Source organism: Malaclemys terrapin, chromosome 7, assembly GCF_027887155.1.
Source record: "Malaclemys terrapin pileata isolate rMalTer1 chromosome 7, rMalTer1.hap1, whole genome shotgun sequence".
NCBI classification, from domain to species: domain Eukaryota; kingdom Metazoa; phylum Chordata; order Testudines; family Emydidae; genus Malaclemys; species Malaclemys terrapin.
Window position 1 is genome coordinate 84056065 of NC_071511.1, and position 22769 is coordinate 84078833.

The following is a 22769-nucleotide window of genomic DNA, read 5'->3' on the forward strand; positions in this document are numbered from 1 at the left end:
ATGGGGGGTTTCTAGTTTCATAGCAAACACTTTTATAGTTACAAAGCAAACACTTAAATATTACCTTATAACAGGGATGGCCAAACTGGCTCGTGAGCTGCATGTGGTTCTTTTACCATTAAAGTGTGGCTCACAGAGCTTCCCACTCCTCCCCTGTTCTCCATCTACCAGATTGGGTGGGGGAGCTCAGGACCTCTGCCTTGCAGTGGGGTGGTGAGGTTGGGGTTTCTGCCCAGTGGGGAGGAGGGTCTTGGGGCTTCAGCCCCATGGGGTGGACCTGTCGTGGCTTGGGGCTTCAGCAGGAGTGGGGCTAAAGCCCTGAGCTCTGTCAGGTGCTTCCCGCAGAGCCAAAGCCCCGAGCCCTGGCAAGTGTGCCTTGGCTCTTGAACTTCTGAAAATTGTCATATGCAGCTTGGAGGGTCAGTAAGTTTGGCCACCCCGTCTTATAAAATAGTAACAGATAATATAAGTGAGATTAACGCATGCAACAACTCACGAGCATTTCATAAAGTCCAAACACGTTCTTATCAACTTAACATCTATTTTAACAATGCTAGCACACACGTGAGCCAGACTGATTTCCAGTTACGCATTTGTCAGTGTTCAGTGACTCCTTGGCATGAGCAGGCACCTAGTCTGCCAGTGTCACAAACATTACTTTTGTCTTGTGTGGGTGTCACAGCAGCTTTCTGAATGGTACTAGTTGTTGGATCTTGCTAAAGTTGGTTTGGGTTTTGTTTTTTAACTTAAAAGAAAAAGTGATGCTAATGACGTTTTATGGGTTGGTCTGGTGGCCTGGTAAGCTATAGTCTGCATAAATACATGGAGTTTTTACCTCCCTTCTTGAACAGGATGGCTGCACGCTTACTATGAGGGTGGAGGCAAAAACATCTTATGTTGCTCAAAAGAAAAACCTTCTTCTACTTTACTGACATGGATCAGTGTTAATACCTAAGGGAGGTACGTTTAACTCTACTCATCTGGAAGTTGACTCAAAAGTGAGCACTTTCCCAGAATGGTTGGAAAAGAGTACAGCAGTTTAGAGTACTTCTCATCATGAAGACAACACGAATACAATGTTGTCCATATTTTATATATCTGAAGCTATCACAAGAGTATGTAGGGCAAATTTGGCCTGAATCAACATGCCACTTTAGGATTTTAGATACCAAGATCATAAAACAGATCATTGTGTTTTTAAGATTCTGAAGACAATCCCCAGACCTTGTTGTTTTCTGCAACTTGCCCACATTGGGTATATGATGTGGCTAAGAAATACATGAAATCCAGATACGAACAGGTTGACCTCATCGGGAAGAGGACTCAAAAAGCTGCTGTGACTGTAGAAGTAAGTAACTTGGCTAGTGTGGCATATTTTTAGTTCCCTTTTCCTTTTTTCCATGTTATGTATACTTTATTATGGTATGAATTTGAAAATACATCACAAATATATCTTTCTTATTGGTGTAACTTGGAAATATAGTTTGAAATGTAATACTCTTTTGGTACAGAACTTGTTACAACTACTCAAACTATTTGTTGTGAAAGTGGAATGTCTATATTTTCTCCTGAAATAGCTGGTGATCTTACTCATGACTAAAGCAAAGTTAGTTATTGAACGCCATTCTCTGTTGTTACCTTGGCTATTTCTGGTCTTAGCATGTTCCTTTACTTTTAACCTTCCCCTTTGAAGCAGTAGGCTTTTTATTAAATTAGAAATCACCTAGTCTTCTGGCTGGAAGTATCTGCTTTCACAGTGCCACTTCAAACACTGCAAGGTGTGCCACCCTATTGAAGACACTCTGATATGCATTCAGATACTACAGTGCTGGACACAGTATAAACACTTAAATATTAAAAACACAAATTAGTTAAAATGTTCTTTACCTGATGACATAGACACTTCCATTTAAACAGTTTATCCTAAAGCTTATTTTTGACTGGTCAGTACGGCACAATATGGTTGCTTCAGTAGGACTGAAAAATGCCAAAATCCATTGTCACAAAGAATTGACTTTAATTAAACCATTATCTTCAAAATATGGATTGTTTTTATGTAATTTTCCATAAAGCTCTAGTAAATATCTATATCTAAATAAAAAAATAAAATATGGGCGAGGGGGTGGAATTATGTATACCTGACTCTACTTTGTGGAAGATCCGCTCATTGTTGGTTTCTCTCTATGTGGAAAAACTTGTTTGCAACATATCTAATTTTTCATCCTACAACCACACCTTTTTATTCCGTTTTAGTCTAATCATAGTGGGCAAAAAATTCCATATATTTGATTACTTTGACATATTTTAATAGTATGTCTAATCTAATTCTGTCTAATCCGAACACACTCCTCAAAGGATAACATCTTTGTACTTATATTGGAGTCTACATTTTCAAATATATACTAAATATTTTTAAAACCTGACTTTATTTAAGGTTTTTTATGCCAGCTAAATGGTAGAATATTTCTTCAACAGCATTTGGCTATAGAGTGTCACTGGTCTCAAAAAGCAGCGGTTATTGGAGATGTCATTCAGGTTTACAGTGGCAGTCATGGACGGACCATAGTCTTTTGTGAGACCAAAAAGGAGGCAAATGAACTAGCCCTGAATACTTCTATTAAACAGGTATGCCATCTTAGTTATTTTGCAAGATAGTCTGTTGTTTATCAACATGGGGCTGGCATCAGACCCACGCTAACTAAATCTGCAAGAGTGTAACGTTCTTTCTATGGGGACAAGGCAAACTTGGGCAGGAGGTAACTGAACTATCACGTGGTTTCAGAATTTTGATATAACTACCAAGATCAGCCCAGAGTCTACAGCAGGGGTGGGCAAACTATGGCCTCGCTCTGGCGCTTCAGCCGGGACGCTGGGTTGGAGGCCGCCCCACCCCACCCCGCTCCGGCCAGGATGCTGGGTTGGAGATCGCACCATGCAGCTCGCCCCCGTTCCAGCACTCCAATGGGAGCTGCAGGGGTGGTGCTGCGTGCAGAGCCGCCTGGCCACGACTCCACATAGGAGCTGGAGAAGGGACATGCCACTGTTTCTGGGAGCCGGTTGAAGTAAGCGCCGCTTGGAGCCTGCACCCCTGAGCCTCTCCCCACACCCTTGCCCCAGCCCTGATCTCCCCCCCACTCCCCAAACCTCTTGATCCCAGCCTGAGGCACCCTCCTGCACCCCAAACTCCTCATCCTCCACCCCACCCCAGAGCCTGAACCCATCTGCACCCCTTCCCGCACTCCTGCCCCAGCCCTGATCCCCTCCAAACCCCTCGGTCCCAGCCCAGAGCACCCCCCTACACCCCAGACTCCTCATTCCCAGCCCCACCCCAGAGCCTGCACCCCAACCCCAATTTTGTGAGCATTCATGGACCGCCATACAATTTCTAGTACCCAATGTGGCCCTCGGGCCAAAAAGTTTACCCACCCCTAGTCTATAGCATTGTAGACTTAAATGTTGGATTCCCCTATGGTGCTGAAGAGTCTTCCTTAGAGGTTCCGTAGGGGTGGCACCATCCACAGCTGAGCTCCTCATGCTCCAGAGTGAGAGTATAAAGGGAAGAACCCTCCTTTGGTTCCTTCTTAACCTCTGTGGTCAGAGCATTTGTGTTCCTTGCCAACAAAAACTTTTGTACCTGGTGACACTCCTTTTTGTCACTTGATGCTTAAAATCTTTATTTGGCTTTGTTGTATTTTAAATACAATTTTTTACTTCTTAACCTTTTTTTCCAGTCAGCAGGGCATCCGTGCCCCATCTGGTACTGAGGGAGCATATGCCGAGGTTCCCAGATTTTAAAACTTGCTCAGGTTGCAGAAAGCTTGTGCTTGTCAGTGACCTTTATTTGTGCAGTCTCAAGTGCTTAGGTGAGACTCACATTAGCGATAGGTGCTCTATTCGTTGTGGTTTAAAGATCAGGACAAAGAAACTAATGGTTGGGTATCTCCATTACATTATGAAGATGGCTGGCCTTAGACCAGTATTGGAACCCTATTGATCGTCAAGTGAAGTTCTTCTACTCTCTCTTGCAGTGCTTCCTTGGTTTGTCCTACAGACAGGAGCCCTAGGAGATACCTGTCTGTGGTGCTGTCGTCTTTGAGGCCCAAGACTTCCTGGTCTCCAGAAATGCAAGAAAAAGTTGGCGTCGGGCTCTTCAAAGTCCGGTGCGTGGGACTTCTGCACAGACAAATGTTCTGGTACCAATGGTGGAGTGTGCCCTTTGGCTCCCTACTGCCCAATACGGGCTCATACAGAGAGACTTGATCCATCAACTCTGGTGCCCTCCCAGAGACCATCGAGACTGGCTCCCTTGGTTGCAACAGAGCAGTCGTTCCTGTTCGCAGTGGGACAGCAGCCTATGTCCGTACTGACTAAACCAGAGGTTAATGCTGTTGCATAGGCGCTGACTTACACTGTTCCCAGTGGGTGCTCGGCACCCCCCTGGCCCCACCATCGCCCTGCCCCCATCCCATCCCCTTCCCCCAAGTCCCTGCCCCACCTTTTCTCCGCCTCCTCCCCTGAGCGTGCCGCATCCCCACTCCTCCCCCCTTCCTCCTGGAAAGCCCTAAGCAGGAAGCACTGGGAGGTAGGCAGCTAGGCTGCTGGTGGGTGCAGAGCACCCACTAATTTTTCCCTGTGGGTGCTCCAGCCCCAGAGCACCCATGGAGTCGGTGCCTATGTGCCACGGCCAGGGGCGGCTTATGCCTGTCAGTACAGCAGTCACTGTTGCTTCAGGGCAAAGTTCCCTGTCGAGGACTAGTGCAGTTGTCAAGACCCTTTGTACTAGAATGCGCTGTTTTTGGTATTGGCTCTTTCCTCCTGGGTTGGTGCCAGATCTGCCACACTGCATATTACCAGCAGCTAGGAAACCATCCATTGTTCACCTGATACCGTGCCCCTGATGCAAATATAAATTGAGGTCACAGAAGATCCTTCCCGGTACCATGCCATGCTGCCTTTTGGAATTCCCAGATTCTCCATCAAGTTTTGAGGTAGGCTTTCTGGGTATTGACACAGAGTTCAGATCTTTCCTCCTGATCTCATTCCTGCACTCACTGGCATGGGTTCAAGAAGACTTCAGCCACAGATTGGGACGTTTGGGCCAGTCATGCCTATGGCCCGGTGCTTCCAGCTTCTAGATTTCACTCACACTCACTTCTCGTACTGGTACTGAGACCCCTGGCATGGTTGGTATTAATCAGCCTTTGTATGTTCAAGCTCAGGACTTTCCTCACCTTGCTTCAGAGCTGGAGCCTGCCCCAGTACTACAGGATCAACCTTGGGAGCAATCTCCATTGCCTCCCCTTTAGGCATCCTCCTCATCTGAAGAGGCTCTGGTACCGGAGGCATCATCCCTGCTGTGACTTTAAGCCGTCAGGAGCTTCCCAGGAGAGCAGCAGCTTCCCTGGGCATCCAAGCTGAGCTAGTGGAGGAGAATACGTAGGAGCTGATCAACATTCTCTATTAACTGTGACAGGAAAGACAGCCCCGCCTGTCAATGAAGCCATTTTACAGGCAGCTGAAACATTCTGGCAAACCCATTTCCCCATTCTATTTGTGGCCAAACAAATGGAACATAAATGCCAGGTTTCATCCCAGCAGTTTGAATGGTTTTTTATTTACATCCTACATGGGGCTCTTTAGTTGTGGCCATGATGAATGAGAGGAGCCAGTAGAGCTAGGCTAAGGCTACCCTCCCCCCCCACCCCCGAAAACACAGGTGCCAAAAAGCTCATCCTTTCTGGTAGGAAAAACTTATCCTATGGCAAGTGTGTAACTCTGTATTGCCAGTTACCCTGCTGTTTATCTCATTCCTGTTAATTTTCCTTCATTAGCATTTGACTAGTATGCTAATAGACTTCTATTGTAATATATACAGTGGTAACCTAGGGAGATAGGTGTCTCCCATCTCCTGTCTGAAGGAGTCTGTCTCCACTGGGTGACCTGCCTTTAACTACAAGGCTTTATACCAGAAGTGGGCAAACTACGGCCCGCAAACGCTAGCCCCCGGCCCCTCCTCCGCTTTCCCCCTCCCCCGCCACCTCACCTCATCTCGCCGCCAGCGCTCTGGCCCGCTGCTCCTCGTGGGCAGCGTGGCTGGCTGCAGCGGGGCTGCAAGCTTTTGCTGCTCTGAGCAGCATGGTAAGGGTGGGGGGTTAGATGAGGGGCAGGAGGTCCCGGGGGGCGTCAGGGAGCAGGGGGCAGTTGAATGAGGCGGAGGTTCGGGGGTGGGGGCAGTCAGGGGACAAGGAGCGGGGGGGTTGGATGGGTAGGGGGTTCTGAGGGGAGCAGTCAGGGCGGGAAGTGGGAAGGCAAGGATAGGGGGCAGGAGCCAGGCTGTTTGGGGAGGCACAGCCTTCTCTACCCAGCCCTCCATACAGTTTCACAACGCTGATGTGACCTTCAGGCCCAAAAGTTTGCCCACCCCTGCCTTATACGCATAATTTCCAGTGTATATGTGCATATGTCTTTATATATTATCTGTGCATACGTTTTTCAAAGATTATGATGACCAGTGTGACACAGACTTTCAGTACAAACCTCATGTGACAGTCCTTGGTGAACTAGAATGTAAATACCAGATCCAGGGGCCCCTCTAACCCTTATGCATCCCTGTACCCTCTCCCAGCTGGCATCAAGAGGTCCTTGAGTCAGTGAGTGCATCTGGTGGCTATTTGAGCGATCCAGCCTTGCATAGACAGAGTGAGTGAAATTAGTCTTAGTATCACAACCAGATTTCTGAAAGGTCTAGATAGATTGTTTCTACCTGCCAGGAACCTAACTCCTTCTTGAGATTACAGTTTAGTATTATCTTTCTCGGTTGGACACTCCTTTTGAACCTTTAGCATTGTGCACGCTTCTACACCTGGTAGGTAGTTTTCTTAGCCATTGTTTCTACTAGGAGAGTGGGATAACTGAGTGCATTGGTCACTGATCTGCGATACGCACCTTCTACATGGACAATGTTCAACTTAGACCACATCTAAATTTCTCTTGAAAGTAGTATCTAATTTCCATCTGAAGCAGACTGTATAGCTGCCAGTTTTCTTCCCAAAGCCACTTACTCACAAGGATTAGTGAAGGCTTCACCCCCCTGGAGTTCATTGAGATCTGGCTTTTCACTTGGATAGGACAAAGCCCTTTTGAGTTTCTTATGTAGTGTAGGAAAGTTCAATCAGTCACTATTCAGACTCTCAACCAGTTGCATCTCAGTATTATGCTTTTAGAGGGAGCCTCCTGGTGAACTCATGGCATGCTCAACCAGAGCACATTTTGGCCTTGGCAGCAATTGTGGCACATGTCCTGATTATAGGCATACGTAGGGTGGCAAAGTGGTCTTCTGTTCATATATTCACCAGATATTATGTGCTGTCTGCCACATTGAGAGAAGATGCAACTGTAGGGACAGTGGTCCTGCAGTCAAGTCGCTTTTTCAATTAGACTCCAAGCTCCACTGCCTGGGATAACACTTGGGAGTCACCTACAGTGTAATAGACATATGCAAATACTTGAATTAAAAACAGTTACCTTGTAACTGTAGTTCGAGATGTCACATATATTCATTATACATTATATTCTTCCCTGCATTGGAGTCTATCAATGGCTTCCAGTGTGAAGAAGCTGAAAGAGGAGTTCTGTAGGTTATGCTCTGAAGTCAGGGTATGAGGAACTTGGCAGTGGCTGGAGCTGCCACTATGCATACTATTAAGGAAAACTCTGACAGTGTTGCACAGGCCATGCACATACGTACATCTGCAACACATTTTGAAGAAGATGAGTAACCTCTTTTATGACAACAGTGAAGGTTCTGATGCATCTTTCGGAAGGTGATTTGTAGTCATGGGAGTTACTCTGACGGCAGTTCGTAGTGTGGTTAACGTACTATGACACTAGCACAGAATACTGGTTTCAGTGACTGACTGGGATGCACCTCTTGTAAGAAGTGTCAGTTACTAGGGGTTACTTCTGTTTTGTTACTTTAGTTATTAATTACTAGGGGTTAATTTGTTTCATTACATTATTTATTAACTGTTTTATGAGGAATTTGAAATAAACTTAATTTAAATCTGTATTGGGGCGTGAAAAAGGGGGGTTCTCAGACTTTCTATCGTCACAGAATAGAGGTCTTCAGTTCTTATTTCTGAGACTCATGCCACAGCACTTGCTAAGACTGCAGAGAAATGAAGATAGTTGAGTTTAGTGCTAATACTAGCATTTGAGATACTGGTGCATCAGCAAATCACCCTGACATTAGTGATGAGTGCTGGTATTGCAGTAAATCCCTTGGTGGTAAATATCCTAGTACAACTCCAAACTGCATGGTATTGATTTTAATAATTGATTCAATTAAATGCATTACAGCATGAATAGAAAGTAGTATGGCATTCTACTTTTTGGGGGGAACTGAGAAGCTTTTACCTGCCACACCTGTGTTCAGGAGTGTTTTTCTCCTGCACTATTAGATGATCTCACTAACAGCTAAACCTGAGCATGGAGCCTTTTCCTGCATTCTGTTGGTGTTAGTGATATCACCTGTTGCATGGGAAATGCAGAACTCTGATCTTGGCAGGTAAGAGAAAAAAATATTTCCAGCTGTTTTTGTTTTAGTATCTTAATATATCAGCTTGCTGGAGGAATACATACCCATACCCTCTATAAAGCAGCATCAATCTGAAATGTAATCATTTTAAAATAATTTAGGTACTATAGCAGCCCCTAAGTCCTTATCCAATTTGTGGTTTATAATCCTTCTCTGTTCCTGTGTGGAAGACAAAAAGAGAACTGAGGCTACGTCTACACTTAAAAACATGGAAGCAGCACGGCATTGCAGCTGTGTCACTGTCTTGCTTCAGTGTAGATACTTACTACGGTGATGAGAGGGTTCTTCAGTCAACGTAGTAAATCTGTCCCCCTAAGAGGTGGTAGCTAGTTTGGTGGAAGATTCTTCCATTGACCTAGTGCTGTCTGCGTGGGGATTTAGTTGACTGTTGCTCAGCAGTGTGGATTTTTCACACCCCTGAGTGATGTAGCTGGATCAGTGTAACTTTCTGGTGTAGACCAGCACTGACTATACATAAAATGCTGTCAAGTGCACAAAATAAAGAAACAATATTCTCTAATCTTTCAGTTATGTTAATTTTGGGTGTTTGTAATAATAGGTAAAGAAACTTTCAGGCAGAAGTGTGGGTGTCCAAAAGTTGATTATTTGTAAACTCTTTTTTTAGTCATTTTTTAAAAATCATTGTTATATTTTAAGAATTACTGGTCTTTTGCCCTTATTGCTTTTGAAGGGAGCATAGGTTGTGTATCTTTCTAGCAAAAGGCAGCTAAATGATATTGATGATATAGTGGCACAGTAGTGTGAATAGAACTGCATTAGAGGTAGCTTTTATGTTTTATTTTGGGACGTCAACAAAGTCTTTTGGATAGGGCACTGGATTGGAAGCTGGGACAGGGTTCTAGATCTAGCTCTGACACTGACTCTGTGTGGTTGTGGCAAGATACCTGTTGCTTCCATTTCCTAATCTGTAAAATGGGAATAATGCTTTCCTACCTTTTTGTAAAGCATTTTGGGCTATAAGGGTAAAAAGCACTGTTTAAAAGCTAAGTATTGACATAATTTTTTGCCATGTAAACTAAAATATTTCAGTTTTTCAGTATCCTTCCTATAGCGTGGTGCCTTTTATACAGTGTCATAATAATCTTGTTTTACAGGATTGCCAATCACTGCATGGTGACATTCCTCAGAAACAAAGGGAGATAACGTTGAAAGGTTTTAGAAATGGAGTGTTTAAAGTTCTGGTTGCAACTAATGTAGCTGCCCGTGGTTTAGATATCCCTGAAGTTGACCTAGTTGTACAAAGTTCACCACCGAAGGTAGGAAATGGGTATGTTGTGTGTCTTTTGTAATATATACAGTAGTCCTCTATTTGTTTTCATGTGATTGATAAAGTAGCATTGAATTGTGGTATTCACCACACACACAATTCTTATTATAGTTTTGTGGTAAGGAAGCTTATAGTAACCAGAGGTAGTCTCCTGATCAGAATACTACTTAGGATGCATCAGTTGTAGAGTCCAAGGTACCTTTAGGGGTGTTTCCTTTTAAAATGCCTTCTGATGAGCTCTGGCAAGGCTCCAGCTCTGTTTGATGTATTAACTGTTGAGCAAAGTTGACTAAAATCCTGCCCTCCAAAGCAGTGTATGGTGGTAAATGTGAAAAGAATTTGAAGAGGCAGTAGCATAGAATGGCTAGCAAGAGCAACATAATCGGGTGGGAAGAAGAGCTCAGTGGAGAGAGAGAACTCTGAATGAAGTTAGGCGAATACAGACAAAACCTAGATTTATTCAACTTAGCTGGGGACATGCTGACTTCTCATCCTGTACACTGTAGTAAGTGTGATATGTGTGGTATTTAGCTATACATGGAATTGCACAAGAGCAAATTGAAACCTTTGCTTGAATTCTCTATGATGATAGAAGCATAGTGGCACATAGTTGGCCCGGGCTTGTAACTTAAGCTCTGAGCAATATTTAACCTAGGTTTATGGGGATCTTTTTTTACCTAGTTTGACTTAATTCATTTAAAAAAAAATTAATTTCTCAGATACAATGTATTATTGTATATCTCCAAACACTAATGTAATAGCTTCCATGGACCTTTGTGTATACACTAAATTGACGGACTACAAAAATAATAAAGGTATTTTTCTTGAAGGATGTGGAGTCGTATATTCATCGTTCTGGGCGCACAGGCCGAGCTGGACGGACTGGGATGTGTATCTGTTTTTATCAGCGAAAGGAAGAAAGTCAGCTAAGACATGTGGAACAAAAAGCAGTACAGTATCATTTTAGTCATGTACACTTTATGTATGTAGAGTGTTAGGATAGCTCAAAATCCTGCAATCCATACACTATTTATTTGATAATCAGATTGTTATGAAGCATTCAGTGAGCACTACCCTCTAACTGAAGTTTAGCTGGTTTCCCCTTTTTCCTCTTACTGGATAATCACTTGTCACCCACATGTGTAATTAGTATATGCTGTTCCACATGATTTCTTTCTCTTTGATAAATATTTACTGTATATACTCGTTCATAAGCCGAAAATTTTTGGTAAAAAAGTGATGTATCAAAGAGCGGGGGTCGGCTTATAAACGGGTCTACACCAAAATGTGATGATTTTAAACTCTATGGAATCATTGAATTGAATATCTAATACATTGTCGTTTTGTTTACCTGGAGCGTTTGCAGGCACGGAGCCCCTCAGCTCCCTGTGTCCGCGGTTCGCCGTTCCCAGACAATGGGAGCTGCGGGAAGTGGCGCACCACTTCTCACAGCTCCCATTGGCTGGGAACAGCAAACGGCAGACACTGGGAGCTGAGGGGCTCCGTGCCTGTGAATGCTCCAGGTAAACAAAACGTCCAGGCCCACTAGCGGCTTACCCTAACGGGCCAGGACCCAAAGTTTGCCAACCCCTAAAATATATGACCTTATGAAAGGGTCCTACATTTTTGCTATTTTACCTAACCATCTTGGAGGGTCGGCTTATAAACGAACGGACTAATGAATGAGTATATACGGTAAATGTTATGCTTTTGTTTCAAGTTGCACAAGACTCTGAGCACTTACGTTTCTTGCAATGTAGACATAAACTGTGTTCTTAATTCAGGTTATCTGGCCCGAATTAGCTAACTTGAGTTTAAATTGTAGTGAAAACACAACAACTTGGCTTTTAATTGAGGTAGCAGCTTGGGCTCAAGACAATATGAGAGCCTGGGATTGAACTCAAGCTGCCAACCCAAGTTAAATGCCAACCTGTTGTGTCTTCACTGAAATTTAAACCCAGGTTTGGCTAACCTAAGTTAGCTTATCTAAGTTAAGAACTGACTTTTTTTTTTTTTCCTTCAGTGCAGACATATCTGCTGAGTTAAGGGTGAAACTCCTTGACATAAAGGCTGTGTAATAGCATATACTTAACTAAAGTAAATTTTAAGTTTAACTTATTTTAATTTACAATTTTGTTTAGAACTTCTGTTTTTGTTCATGGGGAAGCTTTTCATGAGGGTTTCAAAATAGACAACGCAAGTAATTAAAGATGAAATAGGTGATTTTGATATCAAAATCAGTCTTTATTGACTGGTAAAGAAGTTTATATTTGTGTGCTCATGCAAGAAACACTTGGCATTGCTTTTAGTTCTTGCATACTGACAATGTGAGGTGATTACCTTCCTTAAACAGCTAACAGAACCTGTGATATGTAGTTAAGACAAACTTCTTTAAATAAAGCTAGAATATGGTGTTCATAACTATTCTATTTGCCCTTTTAAAAATAAAAACCCAGCTCTTGAATGCCATTTTTCCTTTAACCGTGTTTAAGTAAAGAGAACATTTGATTAAATCACCCTAATAGTGATGGACTTGAGAATTTTTGTATGTCAATTTCATCAAGTGGCACTATGTTCAAAGGAGGGTGCCTGCTCAGTTTAGATTCAACAGAAACACACATTTTTAAAAAGCTTCCAGGGGAAATAGTTTCCTTCTTTTCAAGGAACATCATTTCCCTGTAGTCACGTTAACCAAACATTGGAGCATCCTTGAAAATGAGTGAAATAAATTAAATTGACTGGGGAAAAAAAGTGAAATAGACTAGCCAATTTTCGTGGGTAAGCTGAGTGAAATGTGTGGGGGGGGAAGCTATAGAAATAGTGAAAAATAATTAAAATACTCATTTTGGCAATCTAAATTGTTACTAGTACAGTAGGACATCCTGTCTCTCTAAATATGAATTTTAACCCAAATGTCTCCTTAATTAGGTTCTAAGCATGTTTAGTCCAAGGAATTCACATAGGAAACTTAAGACCAGGCTAACCTCTGTGTCAGAGTGCTTTATAGAAAATGTGCGCAATATATAGTTTTTTCAACTATAGGCAAAGGAAATTTAAGGGTAAATGCTTATTGAACTGAATTCCAGCATTAGTTGGCTATAATACAGTTCTGAACAGTCTGTAAACTTCCTACTCTTCCATTTTCTCTTAATTGCAGGGAATTACATTTAAGCGTGTAGGTGTTCCTACTGCAACAGATATAATAAAGGCTTCCAGCAAAGATGCCATCAGGTATGTTCAGTGACCCTTGATCTTGTCATCACATCATTCTCATTTATAATAACTCTTTGGATCGTCTCTTGCCATACATTTGTCTCAGATGACCATGAAATAAATTGTTCACGGATATCAGTTGATCAAGTTTGGGTCTCTTGCAATTTCTCATCTATCCCATAGCTCCCAGGTTCCAGTGTCTAAATTTGCCTTTTGCCAAGTAACTTTCTTGCTTTTAAATACTTAGGTGTTTGGATTCTGTTCCTCAAACTGCCATTGACTATTTCAAACAATCAGCTCAGCGGCTGATAGAGGAAAAGGGGGCAGTGGAAGCTCTGGCTGCAGCACTAGCCCATATTTCTGGGGCTACTTCCATTGAACAGCGTTCCTTGCTCAACTCAGATGTGGTAAGAATATTTAGTTTATTTTTGTCGAAATCTTGGATTTCAAATATCTGAATGTGAGCCTGTTTGGTATAATTTACATGTCTCTCAATTTACATGAAGCTACAGTCTAACTAGAAGAAATATAATTTCATGAACACATTTGGTGGTTATAGACAAGCTTGTTCTCCCATAGTAAGACTGACTTTTGACACTAGCATGAACTGCTTGTAATTCCCCATTCATGGAATAGAAATAGCTGATTAGTACAGGTAGTTTACATATAGAGGAAGTTTGGGGTCCTTTGTCAGTAGAGACTGTAATTTCCTCTAAGGAAGGTAGAAAGCTGAACACTCACATTATGTGTACAAGCTTTGTTCCAACAATTATTTAATGGTAACTATCTGACCCAATTACAATCCCTTTTCTAAACTTTTATTATGGAAAATACTTTGGTGAGAACTCTGAATCTAGATAGCTTAGATCTTCTGGATTCTTGTCATTGTCCTGGTTTTGAACTTGGTCATAGCTTTGAAATTTCAGTGGTGGCGTTCCTCCTAGCCATGGATAAAGATCAGGTGTCTGCTGACTTACTAGATCAGCTGCATTAGATATTTTAATTGAGGTGTAGACTTGACGGCAGACACAGGGCTGCCATGAGGTGGCTTCATTCTTTCTTCATAGATCCCAGCATAGTTTCCTGTAACTTCTGCTGCAGAGATCCCATCTTACTACCTTCCTGTTTATTGGTGTTAAAAGTCATGGAAGGGGGCCTGGATGTAAGTGCTTTCAGCACACGTGTGCTCTTTCTCACTCTGTCATCTAACCCAAGGGGTGCAGTTAATGTGGTTTTTTTTTTTTTTAATATAGTAGTGATTAGGGCCTGGATGAAAGTGAACCTCCATCCAGAGAAAACTGAGGTCAAGTTTCTATGAAGGTCGTCTTACACTTCCAGCTGCTATTACATGAGCCTACAATAGCAGTGGTTGGGACCATCTGGGTCTAATCGGGAGGTTGATGCTTTTACTCGGACGCACATCTTACTACTGATGAGACTGCAGCACTGTGCTTTGTAGGGCTATACCTTAAACAACTCAAACTAAGGCTATGTCTATACTACAGAATTCTGCTGGCATAGCTGTGTTGGTCAGGGGTGTGAATAGGTGTGATCCCTGACTGACATAGCTGTGCCATCAGAAGTCCCTAGTGTAAATGCAGCTATACTTGCAAAGCTGGACTTTTACCAGAAAAGCTATGGTACAAAACACAAGTTTGCCAGTATAGCTGTGTCTGCATTAGGAGTGCTTGATTGGTATAGCATTCCAATGGAGTGCTGCTAGTATAAACATAGCCTAAAACTGGGGTAAAAGGCAGCCACACATTTAAGTGAGTGTCTTGCTGTGAGCATATAGTTCTAATGCTCTGGAATCTGCATTGGCTGACTTAGTTTCCAGCTGGAATTTCAGATATTGGTTGTGACTATAAAGCCCTAAATACCTCATCTGCCTACTTGGGAACCATCTATCTCCCTATGTAATACTACCACAATTGCTGTCACCTGACTGAGGTATCCTGGCATTTGAGTCAGCTCCAGGTAGCTGCTGACTGTCCCTTGACTTTGGCGTTCACATCCCTCTTGTGCCCAAAATAGCACACGCTATATCTTTGGGGACATGCTACAAAACTGACTTGAGTGGACATTTTGAGGCTTGCTTGATTCAAGTGTGGAATTATTTGGGGAAATTAAGGCTTTGTGAGAAGGGGATGTTTAGTGGGGTTGTATTGACTCTGTTAAGGTGTGGATCATCTGCCATTTTAATTGGACTGTGTATTTAATTCTGTCAAGGTACCTTGAGCTGCTCATTGAGTGTGTGTTTTTTTTATTTCAATATAAAATATACAAAAGATATTACTATTGCAGGTTTTTTATACATAATCTTTCACTTTCCTTACATTCAACAGCCTCTTCGCATTGCTTCTGGCAATATAAACTTTACAGACGTGATAGTGAAGCTGGAAGTGTTACATATGTATTAATACGCCGAAATGTCGTGTCTATCCACTGTCTGTCTTCAAATCTACATATTTGCCATCTAATAACCTTTTATAAATTCTAAATATGCAAATTCAATTGGATGCATGCTGATCAGTATTCAGGGAATGTATTGAGGTTATTCTTTTTTACTGTGAGCGTGTACTGTCTTTTTATCCTTCAGGGATTTGTAACAATGACATTGCAATGCTCAGAAGAGATAAACAACATAAGCTATGCCTGGCGAGGACTAAGAGAACAGCTGGGTGATGAAATTGATAGGAAAGTGAACAGAATGTGTCTTCTCAAGGGAAAAATGGTAAGATGCAACGATCAGTCTTTATAGTTTTGCTTATTATAGTCTTAAGTTTGTAGATGTGTCTTCTTAAAAGGCAGGAGAGACTTATTCCCTCTACAGTTCGAGGCCTGATTGTCAAGTCACCCTTTCTCTGGTTGAGGAGGGGCTGGACATAGTAATCTTTGATCTAATAATGCAGCAGTTTATGGTCAGTGGGGTCACTATAGTGGAACAAGATACTCTGTTGAACTGAAATGTTGAGGGAGGGGCTTAATTTAATTTTTAATATAAATATCCAAACAGGTAAACCGCTAAATGTAGTGGACACTGGCATAGATGCAGACTCCATGGGTGCTTCAGGGCTGGAGCACCCATGGAAAAAAATTAGTGAGTGCTTAGCATGCACAGATAGCCAAGCTCAGCATCTCCTGTCCACCGGCGGTCCCGCTGATCAACTCCTCCCTCCAAGCGCCTCCTGTACTCCATAGAGTAGCTGTTCCGGGGAATGCAGGAGGCACAGGGAGGGAGGCAGAGGAGCAGGGATGGGGTGTGCTCAGGGGAAGAGATGGGGAAGGGCAGAGTGGGGGTGGAGCCTGGGGTGGGGTGGGCTTGGGCAGAGGGCGGGATAAAGAACCCCCCAGGTAGAGAGGAAGTCAGTGCCAATGGACACTGGCATTGTGCTTACTGCTCATAGGAAATGTCAGATAAATCGCTTTTATTGAAGGGATGCTGTCAATTTTGATATCACGCTTCTGTCATACTTTTATTAAAAGTAACACCTAAAATTGAAAGAGTAGAGAAATTTTTTTTAATCGCTTCAGGTTTACGTTGTGTGCTTGACAACGCTGTAGAGCAAGTAGGCATTTTTACCATTTCATCTTTATAAACAATTTTCCCTATGTGTATGGGTCACACAGCAATAGGGGAGAAGCACTTTTTTGAAAGGAAAATATTGTAAAACTACAAATTGTGAGGATGACTTGGGTAGTGTGATAGACCCAGACCAGTTGGGAACAGCAGAGTAGTAGAAGGGAGATATACTGGCCACTGGATAAGCAGTTTTCTGTTCCCTGAGTGACCAGAGCAGGGGCTGCTCCAGGCTAATAGAACACCTGACTCCAATTAACCTGCTAAGAGACAGGTGATGCAGTTAAGCACCTGACTCTAATTAAGGCTTCTCTGATGCTGAAAGGGCTCACTCCAGTCAAGCCAGGAGGAGCCAGGAAGCCAGAGGAGAGGAAGTGTGTGTGAGGAACTGAGAGCAAGAGATGTGCATGAAGCTGAGAGGCGTACTACTGGAGGACTGACAGGGAGTTGTAGCTGTTGTGCAACTGTACCAGGAGGCACTCTAGACAGCTGCAGTACACAGGGCTCTGGGCTGGAACCCGGAGTAGAGGGCGGGCCCGGGTTCCCCCCAAACCTCCCAACTCCTGATCAAACACAGGAGGAATTGACTGGACTGTAGCTTCTATCAGAGGGGAAGGTCTCTGGACTGTTTCCTGACCCACAGGGTGAATCTGTGAAGCGAGCAAATCCGCCAATAAGCGCAGGTCCCACCAAGGTAGAGGAGGAACTTTGTCACAATAGGTATAGAACTGACTTTTTGTAGGCTGATCCATTTATAAAGATTGACTTCAAGGAAGAATAAAATTATAGACCAAATCACTATATTTTTTTCATTTTCATAAGTCTTTCTTGGCTTAACTTCACCTTTCCATTCAGCCTTTAGAATACAGTTGTATGATAATGCATTGGCATTTAGTAACTGTTTTTAAAGAAAAATCCTCTTCTACTGTCTCCTGAGATAAGTATGGAGTCATATTTTGAAGGAAATATTAACTTTCAGAAGGCAGGGCTTCTGAATATTGTCAGAATTTCATACATAGTTCACCAGCTATTTTTTCTTGGTTAAGTAATTTCCAGTTTTGAAATCCCTTTTCAGGACACTTACGGCACTAGACCTTTCTACTGTCAATTCTAAACTGGATTGCTCTAGTTCAGTGTCCCCAAACTTTTCAGGGTCACCCCCCCCCTTACTTCATCCGTCCCGTCTCCTCCCCCCCCCCCCCCCCCCCCAGCCAGGGCAAGAGCAGAGCTGCGACTCTGGGGAAAGAGAGGGGGATGGGATGGACGCTGATGGGTAAGGAGACTGGGACCACTGGTGAGGGCGCGGTCGGGAGCAGAGCTGGGTGGTGCTCCCTCCCTGCCCTGCGTGGGGGCTGGCCAGTGCCCCAGCCATGCCCCCACCGAGCAGTTCTCAGTGTGCCCCCCCTACGGGGGGCGCACCCCACAGTTTGGGGCCCTCTGCTCTAGTTCTTTGTCTTTGTAAAGTGTGAATTTTTGTGATAGTATTTGTGGTGTTGCCATCACTGATCTTGTGACCTCCTGTTTTAGGATCCTTTCTTCCCTGACTGAAATAAACATTTAATGAAGTTTACATTCTACATTTGATTATTTAAATCTACAGTAAACGTATACATCTGTCTGCTTAGATCAAATGTTCCTTGTTGAAAAGAATTGACAATCTGAGCCACAAGAGACCGTGGACAATGTAGTAAGTGAAGGCCTTGATAAAGGCCCAGTATGAGGCCTGAGGCCTGAACTAAAGTAATGGTCAAGACGTAGCTAACATAAAGCAAAACTAAGCTGTGAGCAAGAGGCAGGCCCTGCTCACAGAAGCTGGCAAGGAAAGGGCTGATGTTGCATAAATATATATTCACCTCGCATAGTTAAAGTATAAACATGGTACCAAGATACACTATACTGGAACATTCCACAGATAACATGGAACAGGCCGACCCAGCCCAATGACAGGGGCAAAAGAGTAAAATGATGGATAGAGTTGTTTTGATCGAACCAACATGTACAAGGTGCGAGGCGGCACTTTACTATGTGAAGGGGTTGCACCTTAATACGTCAGGAGTGATGTGTAATTTGTTTGTACCCGTGTATAAAAATGTATCCCTGGGGTGGTGTCTTTGTCTGGCCACGGGGGGCAGTGGAAAGTCCCGCCACTGAGCCGGGTCCTTGCCAAGAGGCACTTTCTCGTAGTATGTCCAGTAGACTAAGTAATCTACGGGGAACTGCAATTGTGTCAGAGATCGCAATAAACCTGACCGAGGTGCCTTTGTACCTTACTAGACTCTGTGGTTATTGGGGGTTCTCGTCAGGCTTGTTGTGTCAGCTATCTGCGCAGAGCTGGGCAGCACACAGAGGGAACACATGCACGCAGCCGAGTGATATCAACAGGAGAAAGCAGAAGCACCACACCAGTAGCATCTGACAACAGACAACAATTTAGGAAAGGAAGAATAATATTGGTGAGAAGTAAGAAAATATGTATGGAAAGAAGTGGCTCTGCAGGAAAGAGAAAATGTTATCTAGGGAAGAATTGGTGAAGAACATGATGTAAAAGCAGGTGTGCTGAACTGCTTAATGCCTGTGAAATAGTTGGAGATCTTCTATGAAAGGCACTATAGGTGTGCAAAACATCGTGCTGCTCCATGTCAGGTTTTTTTCCAACGGTAAAATTGCTTTAGCTCCCAAATATTAAGCAAGTTAAACTTGACTTCAGAAAGTAAAAGTTCACAGATCCCTTTCATTAAACTATGTCTCTATTCCCTAAAGGTTGTGTACCTTAACAAATACTTCAGTGTTACCTGAAACTATGCATTACAAGGTCTGGATTTTCTGGTATCCACTTAAAACTTTTTTTTTTTTTTTTAAGGGTGTGTGTTTTGATATTCCTGCAGTGGATCTTAGACAAATACAGGTATTCTCTTTATTTCAGTAATTCTTAATTTATGGTAGGGGTTCCCAAACAGTTTCATAGTGTGGACGATCTTGTGAATCCCCTCCCCTCCCCATCACTGCTGGCAGACTGAACTCTGTAGCCAGAACCAGTTCTCACCATTACATCAAAAGCAGTTCCCTGTCATAACTTCATTTTGCCCCAAATCAAAATGGATTTCCTCCACAAATGATTTCTAAATCCAGTTTTCCTTTTGTCAGAATTGGTTCTCATCACTTGAACTTTATATTCTCTTCCTTCCCACTTCTACCTATTGCCCCACAATGTTTTTCACAAACTAAAATGGAATTCTCTCAATCCTTCCAGATCAACAACTTAAACAATTTTCCCTGATTGCAACTCGGGTTTTTCTTGCTCTTCTCCAAAAACAAATTCCTGACAATCAAATCTACTGTAATTATTGCTCCTTTGGGGGCCTGGTTTTCCAATTTTTAGGGTTCCCACTCCAGCCATTTCTTGCCCCATGCAAAGGTCCCACAGTCTTCCTACCTTCATTCAGGATTGCGCCCCCAGTGCTTTCCTACTCCCAACCCCAGCATTGACTCAGACTAGAGTCCTAAAGTGGTGGCAGGTCCTGGTCCAGAGATGGGTCTTGAGGGTGTTGGTGGCTCTTCCAGCTCCCTTTATAGCTTCACTTCTGTTTCAGGAGAGGGGGAAGAGATGCCGCCTCTTCTTTTGAGGCTGCTCTACAATTCCTTACTGGCAGCTCCCACTTCATGCTGAGGCATCCATTCCTGGCTGGATCTACACTCAAGGCAATAGAACTATCTCTGGTTTCTCCAATGCCTGACTAGTAGTGGTCCAGAGTCCTCAAAATGGGAACCTCTACTTTGTAGGACCGCAAGGGTTCCTTGATGCCATCTGCTTGTATTATTTATTTCATGTGTACGTTAAGTGGCTGTCTTTATGTACACTTTCATTTCTATAATTGAGACCTAGAGGTTTGTGATTTGTTTAACTCAGAACTGTTAGTTTTCACAAAATCTGGAATCAGATGTTTCCTATGCTTCATATTTTATTTTTAATTCCAGTCCAAACTTTTTAGTTATTTTTAAATACTAGTTTGTATTTGCTACTAAGTAGTTTTTCCTTGTTTGTGCTCAATTTTGCAGTTGCACAATTTTATAAAGCTGTAAAATGTACTGTAGTTGCTTTCTTGCAAGTTTTATCTGCATGTCAAGTTCTTACATGTATAAAGTTCAAATACATACAGTATTTAACTTTGTTTTTACCAGGGAAAATGGCAGGATTCAAAACGCTGGCATCTGACTGTGGCAACTCAATTACCTGAGTTGGCAGAAACCCAACGAGAAGGAGGCAGAGGCTTCTACGACTCCAGGAATGGGAGGCGAGGTGGCAGCTTTAATTGATTGCTAGCTCTAACAATAAAATTTGCAGAAATGGGACTAAAATATTTTTAGCCACATTAAAAAATGTCATGTTCATTATATGTTTGTGCCACTTACAAAATCTGTCATTCAAAATTTGTTTTTCCAGTATTGCTAGGGATGGCTGTATACAGGACCAATTCAGAGAACAACAGTTTAATGTATAAAAAAAATATGCCTTATCTTCCCCACAGCTACGTCTAAAGAATATTCATCAGCCACCTCCACAGAGCCTTGTTTCAGGATGTGTCTTTTGCAATCAGAAATCTGACTTGGGCTTACTACACAGTATATATCAAAATCTCCATTTGAATTGGTCTCCAGTGGAGACTGAAACCTGTCCATTTTCCAAAATAATTAAAATACTATTTCTACATGGTCATTTGTACATAGTGAAGTGATTGTTGGATGAATGGTATATGTTGCTTCAGTTAGGGGGAGAGAGTGGGATGTAACATTGATTCAGTTCCCGTACACATGCACTATGATAAATGCAATCATGTCACTAAATATTATTTTTTTTTCCACGGGGCCCCTGCCTCAATCAGTATAAAAAATTGTTGCTCTACTGGACATGAATCAGGGTTATGTAGTGAGTGAAGCTGTTGTCTGTAGGCCTCTTGCCTCATTTATGGTAGAAGTCAAAATATACATAGTAAATGAAGCAAGGGATTGCAGGAAAAGAGGAGTGTCTCATGATTGAGACAGTTGAATGCTGCTCTGGCTAACTATTTTATTCTCTGCTATAGAATTCATCTATGATGGGCAAGTCGTTTACATTTTCACAGCTGGTCACTGATTGTGTTCCTCATGTTCTGGCTTTTGATGAGAAGCATGGGGCTAGATTTGCAGAAGTGCTGAGAGCTCACAGCTGTAACTAAAGTCAATTAGTGTTGTAAAAGTGCAAAGAACTATGAAAAAATCAGGCCCTGCTCTCTCAAGTTAGCCACCCAAACTTAGTGGGCACTTGGTAATTTTGGCCTTATTCTCTCCTCAGTTTCCCATCAGTAAAATGGTGGTAAATACCATCACCTGCTTTCACAGGTATTGTGAAGAACAAATTAATTGTTTATGAAGTATTTTGATACTATGATATGAGCACTATAGAAATGCCCAAGAAGAAAGGAATATTTTTTGAGTTCTTGCATATGCCCAGTTAACTGTAGGTGTGTATGTACCTGTGCATGGACAGTGGAGAAATTTTATCCCTAGTCATAGGCCTCAGGTAGCCTCCTCTGTGGTAGCCTTCTTGACGCTCATCTCATTTCCCTCACATCTAGTGAGTAGGATTTTGAACAGAATAGTTTCTGCCCTGTCATCCTGACCATATTACCCCTTTCCTTAAATCCCTCCACTAGCTTCTACTTCTTTATCACATCAAATATAAGTGTCTGGTCCATACCTGTAAGGCCCTTTCTAACTCAGTCCAGCCCTCCTTTTCTACTTTCAGTCTGCTCTGCCAATAATGCTGTTCTCCAATGGTTACTTGTCTGCTTTTTCCAAATGACTTCCTTTTACGTGGAACACCCTTTCTGAACTTGTCAGTAAACCCAAGACCCTGTTCTTCAAATCCTTCTTCAAGATCCGGTTATCTTGTGATACTTATGGGAAACTGCCAAATGCTAATGACTAGGTAGATGAGTTTTACCTATCTTATATTTTTTGTATTTTTATAATAAAGTAAATGGACCAACTTGGAACCATGTATCTGCATGTATAGCTGGCTTATATCAATGTACATTCTTGTTAGTTTTCCTCCC

General features: G+C 42.6%; 1 protein-coding gene across 1 annotated transcript in view; it reads left to right on the plus strand.

Annotated features, from left to right (window-relative positions):
* The window catches only part of LOC128841348 (nucleolar RNA helicase 2-like), a 35140-nt gene extending 12375 nt beyond the window's left edge, over window positions 1–22765 (plus strand). The window contains 9 exon segments of the mRNA XM_054036355.1: window positions 1203–1348; window positions 2476–2625; window positions 9712–9873; window positions 10715–10834; window positions 13042–13115; window positions 13345–13504; window positions 15697–15831; window positions 19538–19582; window positions 20857–22765. Of these exon segments, the coding sequence (XP_053892330.1) occupies window positions 1203–1348; window positions 2476–2625; window positions 9712–9873; window positions 10715–10834; window positions 13042–13115; window positions 13345–13504; window positions 15697–15831; window positions 19538–19582; window positions 20857–20991 (1127 nt within the window). The 3' untranslated portion in view covers window positions 20992–22765.
* Window positions 22766–22769: the final 4 nt, after the last annotated feature.